The sequence below is a fragment of the Myodes glareolus genome, chromosome 7 (assembly GCF_982192425.1).
Source record: "Myodes glareolus chromosome 7, mMyoGla1.1, whole genome shotgun sequence".
Lineage (NCBI taxonomy): Eukaryota > Metazoa > Chordata > Mammalia > Rodentia > Cricetidae > Myodes > Myodes glareolus.
This window is the reverse complement of record NC_142032.1, coordinates 38,084,031-38,096,477: the sequence shown is the minus strand read 5'-3', so window position 1 is coordinate 38,096,477 and position 12,447 is coordinate 38,084,031. Positions and strand designations below refer to the sequence as shown.

At 46.1% G+C, this 12,447-nt stretch overlaps 1 protein-coding gene across 4 annotated transcripts in view; it reads left to right on the top strand.

The window, feature by feature from the left end:
- The window catches only part of Apba1 (amyloid beta precursor protein binding family A member 1), a 205,235-nt gene that overhangs the window by 152,463 nt on the left and 40,325 nt on the right, over window positions 1-12,447 (top strand). For all 4 annotated transcript variants that reach the window (XM_087908026.1, XM_087908027.1, XM_087908029.1 and 1 more), the window contains exon 3: window positions 10,996-11,091. In XM_087908026.1, coding sequence (XP_087764152.1) covers window positions 10,996-11,091 — 96 coding nt within the window. The remainder of the gene's footprint in view (window positions 1-10,995; window positions 11,092-12,447) is intronic.

The window sequence follows — 12,447 nt, the reverse complement described above, 5'->3', positions numbered from 1 at the left end:
GCAGATGTGGTTGTTTTTGAGATTGATCTGGAATTGTCTATTGTTTTGGTCTAAACCATGCTGACCATGAGGCAGCTCTTCTCTGGTTGGTCAGGGCCTGTCTTGCTCACGGCACACAGGAAGGTTGTCAGAGCACAGTGATGGTGTGCAGTTGGTGCTGATGAGGAGGGCGTGTTTCAGCAGCCCGTGCTACCAGCCAGCAGCTGACCAGAGCTCCCTAAGCTCTCCCCACACACCCAGGTGCACTCCGATGAAGGCCTGAGAGAACATCTTCAGCCACCTCCCTCCTTCCCCTTTCTCTTCCAAAGCTGGATGCCTCTTCACAGGTTTTATAAACATAGCAGAGTTTGGGGTGTGTGAAAGTCTCTAGCAGCACCTCTGTGCTGAGTTTATTTCCCCCAGAAATAGTAGGTGCCGCTGACAACAAGGATGGCCAGATTCCTCTCAGAAATATCAGCTGATGATGCTGCACCAATGACTCAAGACAGCCCTGGCCGCCCAGCCCTGAAGGGTTAAAGTGGAGGGGCAGACACTCTGGGGGTGGTCACAGCTCCTGTTACCAGTTGCATTATTGACAAGGGCACCTAACACCACCAAGACTGTCCACCAAGCGGCACTGAGATCAGGAGTTCACCTCAGCTCACAAGTGGATGCTCCAGGGCTCACCCCGCTGCCCAAATAGCACCTGGAAGGATGGAGAACTTTTGGATGTACCAATTTGAAAGTCACGAAGAAGAGGTATGTGCCCCTTGGGCTGCACCAGGTTGTGTTGCCAGGCTTCAGTCCTCTGCTCCCGGCCCAGGTAGACTGTAGTGCTCTGCCTTTCTCTCAATAAGCACGGAATGGGTGGGGAGAGGGAAGTGAGTTTGGAAGTAATGGTGGCTTAGCGATCAGGGGCCATTTTGTACTGGGCCAGGACCTGGGAAAGGTGGGCTTGTTGCTATGTCTCCCTGTGAGTGCTGCATTAGATTCTCTGTGTTCTGATGGATGAGTTCATCTGGACACTACCTCCCCACCATTCCAGGCTGTGGCAGCTTTCACTGCTGAGAGCTGACACATAACCATGGCTATTAGTACCTTGTGCACAAATAACTGCCTGTCTGGAAAATGAGAATGTGCCCCTGCACGGTGCCGGGCACCCCGTAAGTTCTTTGAAAGTGGTAGCTGTTGCTATTTCTAGCAGGTGTTGGACTATTAGAAATTGTGAGTGTAGCTGTATGTCCTCCTTTGTCTGTTTTGGTTTGAGACGGGTGTTTTTCCACAGTTCGGGCCAGCCTTGAACTCACCATGTAGCCCAGGGCATTCTCAAACCCTTTGTCTAAGCTTCTCAAGTGCCAGGATGTGCCACACCTGGCTTGGTTATATTCAGCTCAGTTGCTATTCCTAATATAAGTTAAAAGTGCCCGGCCTTTGCTCCCGGAGCATAGGCAGGTGACCAGGAAGGCATGAGGGGCCCATCAAGGAATGACTGGACTGGAGAGGAACTAGAATGGGACCAGAAAGCACAAGGCTTTCTCGTTTGTCTGGTGTAATATATCTCAGATACATCAAGTGAGGCTGTTTGAAGCTAGACAACCTTTCAGTACATACAGCTTTACCAAGTGATAGGCTGATTTACCCTTACACTGATGGTTGCTTCATAATTAATTAGTTAATCTTGAGCCTTGAGAACACGGCCTCGGAAGCTTAGAGCTCTTGTGATAGTGACAAGGGGGATATTTTTGTATTGCTCCCATGAAATCACCTTTTGGACTGAGTGCTGCCAAGCACGGTTCCCTGGAGTCCTGGCAGCTTCCACACAGGTTTATGAGCTTAGGGATGGGCGCCGAAGGATGCTGTCTGTGGGAAGAGAGAGAACAGAAATGGTTAGAGTGGTTAACTAGCAGTGCTCCCCAAGTTTTCCACTAGCACTAATTGAATCCATTATGAATATATATCTAAAACACTTCATTAAGCCCAAGCTATTATCATCTTAATGACATAATTATGCTCATTCAGTGCCTATCCTGGCTTCGCTACTTCATCGCATTAAGGAAATACAAATGTGCATTGATAATATTGTTTGAATTATACTATAGAGTGGATAATTATGTACTTCTTAATCAGCTTCAAATTTCAAAAGCAGGAGCATACATCAGGGAAACACAACTCATCATATATTTGGGATTTTTCAAAATAATTCTAAAGTGGAATAAGATTACTATAAAGCAACTCAGACAAGTAGGAAAACAGTGTGTACTGATGCGGGGAAAGGAATAGAGGCAGGTAAGCCAGTAAGCTGGGCACAAACGCAGGCGCAGTCTGTGAACAGCAGGAGTCAGAAAGCCCCACACAGTGTCAAAACAAAGTTGACTGAAGAACCGGGGCCTGTGCCACAGCCCACCCTGTGTAGCTACCCCTTTGAAATCCCATATAGAAAAGTAGTAGAAGCAGGAAGCTGTTCAGGCTGGAAAGGGTGACATGTCCAAGTGCTCGACTGCAGTGTCTATACAGTCACCTCTGTGAGTACCGGTGCCCACTCTGCCATGCTAATCTTGCAGGAATGCGTGATATGCAAGCAAAGGTGACAGCGCCTCATCCAGAAGGAGTGGAGATCCATGGTGCCAGTGACCGTGTGCGTGCTCAGAGCTCACCCTATTATATAAAACTGTTACATAGAGCTCACTTTTGTTTGCTTTTCCAAATGATACAAGACAGGTATCTGTGTGTGCTTTCTATTCGTTACATGTATTGAAATCCTGTTGTATATTTTATGAGGGCCTTTGTCTTAGGTACTTGGAGAAGAAACATGTAGATTAATTATAAATCCTGCCTTTGCTGTACTTATTGAAATACTATGTTAGAGTACTATAGTTTTATAATATACAGGGAGAAAGTCAAGCAGCCCATGAACGGTACAGATAAAATGCATGCAAGACTCCCAGGAGGGAGTCCTCTCGCCTAAGAGGACTGGGAAGATTGCACAAGGAGGTGGTAGTTAGCATGGACCTTTTGAGGCCCTTGCACATGGAGAATCCAGGGGAGGGGCAGAGATAAAGCCACTGAGCAGAAATGTGCAGGTCACAGGCTGGAAACAGGACATGATTCGGTTTAACTTACTGGAAAAGAAAACCAAGTGGCAGTGCCGAGGGGTGCAAAGGAGTTAAAGCCGACCTTCAGGGCACCTTAAGTACCAGGATAGCCGGGGACTAGTCTCCAAGCAAAAAAGGTAGATTAAAGGCTTGAATTAAAACTGCTTTGCACAAAGCTTTGTATGGAAAGAGAAAGTAGGTCCCTGGGGAAAAAGGCTTGTGAACTCAATACTATCTCATTTAGTCGGGGATGTGGGGAAGCCCCAATGTCTCTATGAGTTGCTCTCTACAGGTGAAATTACTAAATAGCTCAATCCCAGGTGGATTTAGCCAAACTGCTTGTTTTCAATATTTACTTTCTCCCTGCCCCCTTCACTGAAGTGAATTTGTCAAAGTTTCTTTGTAAGAGAAATACCAGTATTCACTGGGACTCAAGGCTTGCTAGAGCTAGCTGACATCTTTCATAGGTGTCCTTACTCAATGGTATGCTGGGGTCATCTGCACTGTCCTGGAGTTAACAGGAGTAGGTGGGTGTGTCTTTGTAGGCCAATCACTACAATGGTATCATTGTCAACTTTCGATCCTGAAGAGCTTTCTTGCATGGAAAGCAGTGGATGTGGCAGAAGCAGTTCGCAGTAGTTATAGAAACCCGCCCCTACCTATAGCCATTAATGAGCCACTAAAGTGTTGGAGCTTCTGAATTAATGTAGTCTTTGTGGTGTGGTTTTATAAGCCTTCTGCTTGCTTTTTCACTTTATCCATGAATGAAATTTTAATGAGGAAACAAAGTGAGATGAAGAAAGCATCCCATGGCTGTGCTGGCCCTCTGAGCACTCTCTGAGAAAGAGAAAAAACAATGTGAGATTGGAATTGTAAGGCTGCTCATAATAGATGAATGTTGTGTAGGTTCCCAGATAACTAGCTGCCCATCAGTGTGCATTCACCCCAGACAGGCTGCCTGTCCCCCTCAGGAGGTGGGGCAAAACTGTCTTCCCCTTTCTCAGGAAGGGTCATGGAGGATAGGCCCCCTGTCCAGCCTCAGAGCTATTGTAACATGAGGGGGCCTGCTTGTTGGGGGTTTCTGTCCCATCCGGCCCCCCAGCTATTTAGTCCCAGAGAAAAATCACACTGAAATCTCTGTAAGTTATAAAGCTGATTGGCCCGTTAGGTCAGGATACTTATTAGCTAACTCTCTCATCTTGATTAACCCATTTTTCTGATCTATGTTAGCCATGTGGTTCAGTACCTTTTTCAGTGGGGCAGCTTACATCCTGCTGCTTCGGTGGTCTGGGCAGGAGTGGGAGGAATCAAGTTCCTCCTCCCCAGAATTCTCCTGCTCTCTTTGCATCATTTCCACTTCCTGTCAGGTTTCCCCACCTACACCTCCTGCCTGGCCAATCAGCATTTATTTAAAACATGATTGACAGAATACAAACAATTCTCCCACACCAAGCTATGAGCAGGGAAGACTGGATTCAGTCACTAGTCTGTTAGACACCAGGATTTGAGAATTTAACAACTTTATCATCCTGAAACACAAAATACATTGTCATGTATTCAGCCATGATAGGAAATTAAAACAGCAAAGTCATTTCCAAGGGGAAAATGTAAACTTTTGTTCCTGTGATCAGACTGTTTTATAAAACGGGCTCTTCGTGTGGCAAAGCCCCATCTCAGTAGCTTTGATGTCACAACCTAATGTCGTATGAGCTAACTGATAAGTGCTTTAACTAACCCAAGGTTTGAGAGCCCCCAGAACAAGGTTAGGGTTCTGATAGGGAAGGAGCCTTTACAGCCTCTGCTCCCTCTCACAGGTGGCCCTCATCACAGCAGTCACATCACATCTGAAAACTCTCGGGATATTGGTTTGAGGGGCATGCAATTTACTTTTTAAGAAAAGTCATTGAAGCACACAATCAACAGCCTTCTTCATCCACGTGTGGCTTTGGCAGCATGATCGGACATTGTAGACATTTCAGTGACAGCATTTTCTTTCTTTTTGGTTTTTCAAGACAGGGTTTCTTCTGTAGACCAAGCTGACCTTGAACTCACCAAGATTCACCTGCCTCTGTCTCCCAAGTGCTGGGATTAAAGGTGCGTGCCACCACCACCCTGCCTTAGTGACAGTGTTTTCTAAGGGGCTCCCTCAGTCATGTGACACTCCTGTTCCTTCAGGATGTTGCTATTAGTGTCATCATCCTTCCACTCTGGCTCTGTCCAAGTTTGCTTTGTGCTGAAAATCAACATCACAGAAAGGGACTTATAAAGTCCTGAGGCTAATTCTTGGACTAATTCTTGAGCACAGTTCCCTCATCTGCCAAAGGGCCTGCGTGTGTGCCGTGTGAGAGCATGGTGGAAGGCACGCATGTGTGCCATGTGTGTGTGTGCCGTGTGAGAGAATGGTGGAAGGCACGCATGTGTGCCGTGTGTGTGTGTGTGTGTGTGTGTGTGTGTGTGTGTGTGCCGTGTGAGAGCATGGTTGAAGGCACACATGTGTGCCGTGTGTGTGTGTGTGTGTGTGTGCCATGTGAGAGCATGGTGGAAGGCACGCATGTGTGCCGTGTGTGTGTGTGTGTGTGTGCCGTGTGAGAGTATGGTGGAAGGCACGCATGTGTGCCGTGTGTGTGTGTGTGTGTGTCGTGTGAGAGCATGGTTGAAGGCACGCGTGTGTGTGTGTGTGTGTGTGTGTGTGTGTGTGTGTGTGTGCCATGTGAGAGCATGGTGGAAGGCACGCATGTGTGCCATGTGTGTGTGTGTGTGTGTGTGCCGTGTGAGAGTATGGTGGAAGGCACGCATGTGTGCCGTGTGTGTGTGTGTGTGTGTGTGTGTGTGTGTGTGTGTGTACCGTGTGAGAGTATGGTGGAAGGCACGCATGTGTGCCGTGTGTGTGTGTGCCGTGTGAGAGAATGGTGGAAGGCACGCATGCGCAAAAGAAAAGGGTGAGCTCTGCTTATTTCTGTCATGATGATGAACACCATGACCAAAAGCAACCCATAGTTACGTCGTGCTCACCACAGTATTATAGCCTGTGTTAACCTGTAGCTACCCAACTCCAGAAGAGCCAGCAGTGACTCCTCCACCCTGTTCTTGGTGCCTTTACTGAAAACTTCTTACCACCTTTTCCCCCGTCCTTCTCAGTCTCTGCTGGCCATAGATTCATTCTGTTCTTCTTGAGATTAATGTCATTAATTTCCACAGATGAGTTAAGAAGATGTGGTATTTATGCTTCACTTAACACAACCTCCACTTCCATCCATGTTCTTTTTAAGGCTCAGTGCTATCCCATTGTATAAATATACATTTTCATTATTCACTGAAGAACCTCAGATTTGATCCTGTGTTGAATTGTATGTTTACAGTTTTATGTTCTTGTAAAATGATCCTGTTATCAATATATGATGACAATATTTGTCTCTTTTTGCATTTTATTTAAATTCTGTTTTGTCAAATGTTGCTATAGTTATTCCTACCTGGTCATGTTCCCACATGTGTGATGTATTATTTTCTAAGGCTGCACTTTAGTCTCATGATTCTAGACTGGAGAAGTGGGTTTATGTAGTAAGTGTATAGTCTTTAATTTTAACTCATTCATGCAGTCTTTTCTTGTTGGTGCATGTAATCCATTTACACTCAAGGTTGTTCCTGAGAAGCATGAATTCATTGTCGTTTTGTTAGTGGCACACTGCTCACTCTTTGATCTTGTTCCTCTTCTCATCTTATCTGTCCTGTTGAGGGTTAGTTCTCTGTGTGTGACATACATGTTCTGTTGAGGGTTAGTTCTGTGTGTGACACACGTGTCCTGTCAAGGGTTAGTTTTCCTGTGTGTGAGGTTAGTTTTCCTGTTGAGGGTTAGTTCTCTGTGTGACACACGTGTCCTGTCAAGGGTTAGTTTTCCTGTGTGTGACAGACGTGTCCTCTGGAGGGTTAGTTCTCTGTGTGTGAGGCATGTGTCCTTCTGGTACTTTATACTTAGGTGTCTTCAAGGCAGTAACTACCCTTTTGTTTGTACAGGAGAGTCCCTTAAGTACTTCTTATTACACTGGCCTGCGGGCAGTTTGTCTGGGTAATGTCTCTGGGTGCAGGATTTTCTCCTCTCGTTATTTTGAATGTCTCTTCCCATTCTCTTGTAGGCAGTGGGGTTTCTGTACAGCAACCTTTTGTGAGTCTGGGGAACGTTCCTTACGTGTGACTCTTCTCTGGCTAATCTAAGATTCTTTGTTGTGTGTTCCTGTCATCTGACCTTAACATGCTTTTGGGGAGGGAGGGTCTGTTTTGATTGAATCTGTTGTCCTTTGTGCTTCCAGAATCCAGATGGCCATATATCTTTAAAGATCTGAGAGCAATGGGGACATTTTCTCATGAAAAACTATTTTCCAGTGTCTTTCCCATTTACTTTCTTGAGTTTCCATGATGCAAATGTGAAGGCGTAAGTCACAAACAATCCCACACCAGTTTTGAATTATGATTAATAGAATGGTTATTTATTCAAAGGGGAAAAAACTTAGATTACCATCCCAAACAACAGCCCCTCTGTGCGATCAAGAAAGGAGTCTAGGAGCCGGAAGCGGAGCCAGAAGCCAGAGAGAGAGTGGAGGACAGCCGTTGCTTTTTTTAAAGAGAGAGAGAGAGACCATGCCCCAATGGGCGGATATCTCGGCGGCTATTGGCTGAAGGAGCGGAAGGAGCTCCCGCAGCACAAATGTGTTTTTGCTTAACGGCTTTCCATCTTTTTCTAGAGTGTCTTCATTCTTTTACATTATATTTAAAAGTGGATTTTGAGAAGAGCTGTCCTCCAATTCTGAAATTTCTTCTCCTGCTCAATATGGAAGCTTCCTTTGTAGTTTTTTTAATATTTATTTATTATGTATACAATATTCTGTCTATATACAACCTGCAGGCCAGAAGAGGGCACCAGATCTTATTACAGATGGTTGTAAGCCACCATGTGGTTGCTGGGAATTGAACTCAGGACCTTTGGAAGAGCAGACAATGCTCTTAACCTCTGAGCCATCTCTCCAGTCCCTTCCTTTGTAGTTTTATGTCACCAATTGAAGGGTTTTCTTCCAAGCTTTGGTTCTTTTTGTGATTTGTCTTCGGTAAACTTCTCATTCATATCCTGAGTTGTGTTCTCAATTCTTTGCCCTGCTTATCTCTGTCGTGTCTCACTGGGCTTCCTTGGGATTGTTGCTTAATTCCTTTCTCAGGCACTGCATAGGCTTCTTTCTCACGGATCTTTTTCTGAATAGCTATTTTCTCCTCGCAAGCATCATGTTTCCTTTCATACCTCTCGTATCTTGATGATGTCTGCACATCAGGTATGACATTCTATTTCTTCAAACTGTATAAGGTAACTTTTGTAGGAAAGGATATTTTCGTTTAGATGAGATGTAGGACATCAGTTGGATGGGTACTTTTGAGTTTGACTACAGTGGGTTCCACAGCAATCCTTGTGATTTGTTTGTTTGCGATTGATGTCAGCAATGTCTGTAGTATAGGGGTTCATGGCATAGGCCTCTCTCTGTATGTGTCTTGGGACTCTACAGAGCTGAACTCTAAATACACAGAAGATGCAATGGCAGCTTACACAGATTTGCTGATGTGGGATGTGGGGAGAAAAGGACTTTCATCAGGTCCTCATGGGATGGATTTCAGCAGCAGCGGCAACACTCCGTCTTCAGCCACCCCACGTGAAGGGGAACTTCTCCAGGATCCTCAGAATTGAGCGGGAGACACTAAACCTGATGTGGAGCCATAGGATGACTTCACAAGATGAACACATGGGTACGAGCATCTATGGCATACACACAAGCAACTTTCTAGCATTCATTTTATTAATTATCAAATCCACATTTGCCTCCTAACCTTGTTCTCATTTGCCTAAGGTTGAAAACCCATGCAATACCATGGGGGTATAAGACTCTAACACAGGTCTGCCATGATTTAGGGAATCCCAGTGAGGGGTGTGCTTCTGAACTGAGCACTGAATGTGGGGGAGAAGGAAGGGAAGCTGTGGATGGAGGAAACTCACCCAAGCCTGTGCGTGACTGAAGACTACAGCACCAAGTGTCTGGGGAGAGGGAGGCCCTGGTAAGGTCAGTGTGGGGGCCGTAAAAGTTCTTATCAGGGAAGTGACCAGCAGACCCGTGTTCCCCTCTTTCCCAGCACTCCCTGGTAGGCACCCAGCACTGACCACAGCTACCTTACTCTGTGTGGGTCTGGGTTCCGTCTTCCACATCCCTGCCTACTGCCCAGATAGCCTGTCTTCCCACATCACTAGACAACAGTCCGGTGCCACAGGGTGGTAAGAAATCTGTTTGTAGAATATTGGAGTGGAAATGAAGAAATGGGAACTATTGGGCTGTCTGTCAGGTAGCCCCATATGACGATGTATGTCCATGACCCTGAAGCAAACAGTTCAAGAAAACCCAACTGCAGCAGCTTCCCTAAGGCTCAGAGGGAACCATGGAATCTTTGGGGGGGAAAAATCAAGGCACAAATATGAAAAGAAGCCTTTTTAGTGTGAAAAACTGGGGAGATCGATGGCATTAAATTCTCATCCTTTCCTACTTTAATTCTGAGTCAGTCAAACAGTGCTAAATCAGTAAGCAACCAGCAGCTCTCTTGGGTGATGACTGGAAATTCCACATGCTTCTGAGAGGCATGCAATGCTGCTTTGTTGTGGCCAGGGGCCCTGGGGCTTAGGGTGCTTTATATCTGCTCTCATCTTATGCTTGCCCTCCTGCCTTGACTGTGGTGATAGATGTTTTCACGTCACCATGTAAGGGGCTCATGGGCCCTCACCTCCCTGCTTAGAATTAAGTAATAATATCACCAGAGATGGGGGTCGCATATGTTCTTACTAAATAGTGCACTTCACTGTATTATCTTTTGGTGTCCTCTGTATTTCTTGTAATCCAGACTTTTTGGACAAGTTTTCCTCCTAGTTTTCAATAATGCCCACTGAGGTTCTTTTGTCTGTTAATGTTCTCTGTTCCCCCAGCACCATGTCACTGAAACTTCTCCCTTCCTGTGCAAAGATACTGTCCTAATGCCTTGTGCCCTACCTTCCCCCCACGGGGCCAACTACAGAGTCAGGTGTGCAGTGGTGTTACTTTCCTTTGCTCAGGATTTCCCACCCTGGCTTTTATACCCACAGCTGGGAAGCACCGCACCCTTGCACCCCCATGCCATCACTACAGAACTGGTAACCATCCCTGAGGCCCACCTGAATGTACCCCTCATCTCCCAAGATTTCCGGAGCACATGGCGCGTTCTGATCTCATACGGGAGTGTTTCCAGGCTGTATTTGTCCCGTGACTTGCTTATTTGGTCATTCATTTAACATGTACTTAGGGGGTACTTGTGTGCAGGAACCAAGGTTCCATGTCCACGGCTAGCGCCTGCCTGTGCCCACCCACCGAGCACCACCACACTAACACACAGACCGTGTTCCCCAAACCTGTTTTTCTAAGTCTTATTTTCAAGCCTGTCATTTGACAAAAGATTTCTAAATTATGCTGACATGGTCCAAAACAGTGTGATTTGAGTGTTGAAATGTCTCTGAATTTGAAGCGGCCTATGTTTTGAAGAAAAACCACCTTAGTCATCTGACCTGACATGGGCAATGCAATGGGCAGTTTTAGTTCTCTGTGTTCCATTCAGACTGTCTTGGGTAGGTGGCTTAAACATTTGTAGTCTAAGTATTTGTAACTTTCACTAAGAAAAAGATTAACATTGTCTAATACACCTTTAAGCTTGATGCCTACTATAAGGCCATATTTTCTTTAAATGTTAGCCTAACGGGAGAAAAAGTCCCAAAAGAGACGGAGTTGGAAGCTCACATGGCCAGGTCTGCTCAGTGCGGTTGGCAGTTTTTGCCAAGGAAGTTCCTCTCACTGCTGTCTGTCCCTCTTCTGTGTTCCAGTCCCCTTCTCCTGGCAGTTCCTCACCTCTGGGTGCTGAGTCATCAAGCATAGCCCTTCATCCCAGTGACCCCACGGAAGCCTCCACAAATAAAGAGGTAGGGCACCATCTTCATTCCCGATGCCTATTTTGCTTCACCCCGATAATGCGCTACTGTTTTCATCTGTGCCTACCCGAGTGAGATATATTTCTTCTCCTCTGCTATGTGAAGATTGTCAATGGGAGCCATGACTGATCTGTCAAATTTGGTGGTCACTGGCCACGGGTGTCTGGTAGTTATTGAATATGAGAATTCCACTTGTATTTCGGGTGTTCAGTGCCATCTGCAGCTGGTTACAGAACTTTTGTATCACAGGACACTGAACCTCAGAACTGTCTACCAGCTTCTTTTCCAAAAGAACGTTCTGTGACGACGGAACGAGGCCCTTCCGTATTGTCAGGAGTACTCACTTAGCCTCAGATGTCCACAGAGCCCTAGAAACATGGCCAGGAGGACTGGTGAGCTAAACTTCTCATCTTAGCTATAGGCTGGAAGCTATTCAACAAGGAGGATGTAAGGTGTCCCTTGGGGACAAGTTCTGTGTTTACCTCACTCATGGGGGACATACTGAACTCTGACAGAGCTCTTAAGATACAAGATGTAGCTAAGATTTCCGGGGCTTGAAAAGGGCAGGTGTTCTTCTCTGAGTAGAGCCACTGGCTCCTTTAGTACCCAGTGTCCTCTTAGCCCAAGGTTATGGGCACTGCCTATTGGGGGTCCACACCAGGTAACCCTTTCCCTGCACAGTGACTGTGTGGGCACAAGTGGGTCCAGCTGTAGCTGCTCCTTCCTCAGCACCCAGATGTGGTAAAGAGGTACATCTCTGGCGCCCAGCTGTGCTGACAATTTTATGTTAAATTCAACCTGAATAACAAATTGTTTCTAAAATGTATCCTATTTATTACTGGGAGGTGTAAATTTTATTAAATGACATTTTTCTAGAAATACATTTTCTCATCTGGTCTATTCACAGACTCTGCCACTGGACCGTAGGTGACAGGATCATAGTTTCTGCCATTACTTGATACTTTCTTTATTTGTATGTAGCTCATGGCTGGGTAAGAATAGAAGAATGACAGCTACAGTGGCAGTGACAGTAACAGACATTTTCGTTTGTTAAGCATTTGCCGTATTCCAGGCACCAGGCCAGGCCAAGCGAGTCATAGACTGAATCTCAATGGAACCCTTCAGTGGTTCGGGGGGGTGGGTATATGTCCTCATGTGTTAGTTCTGACTGCCAGAGTCGGGTACATTTGACTACCCAGCTCACAAGTGGTCAGCGGTGCTTTGAATCTGAAGTCCTGTCGGCCCAGGCTCTGAACTGCCAGGATCTGCTGCCCCTGGTGTGGAAAGTGTGTAAGGCCACACGCCCGGCTGTCATGCCCATGGACTCTACACGTAGTTCTCGTGACC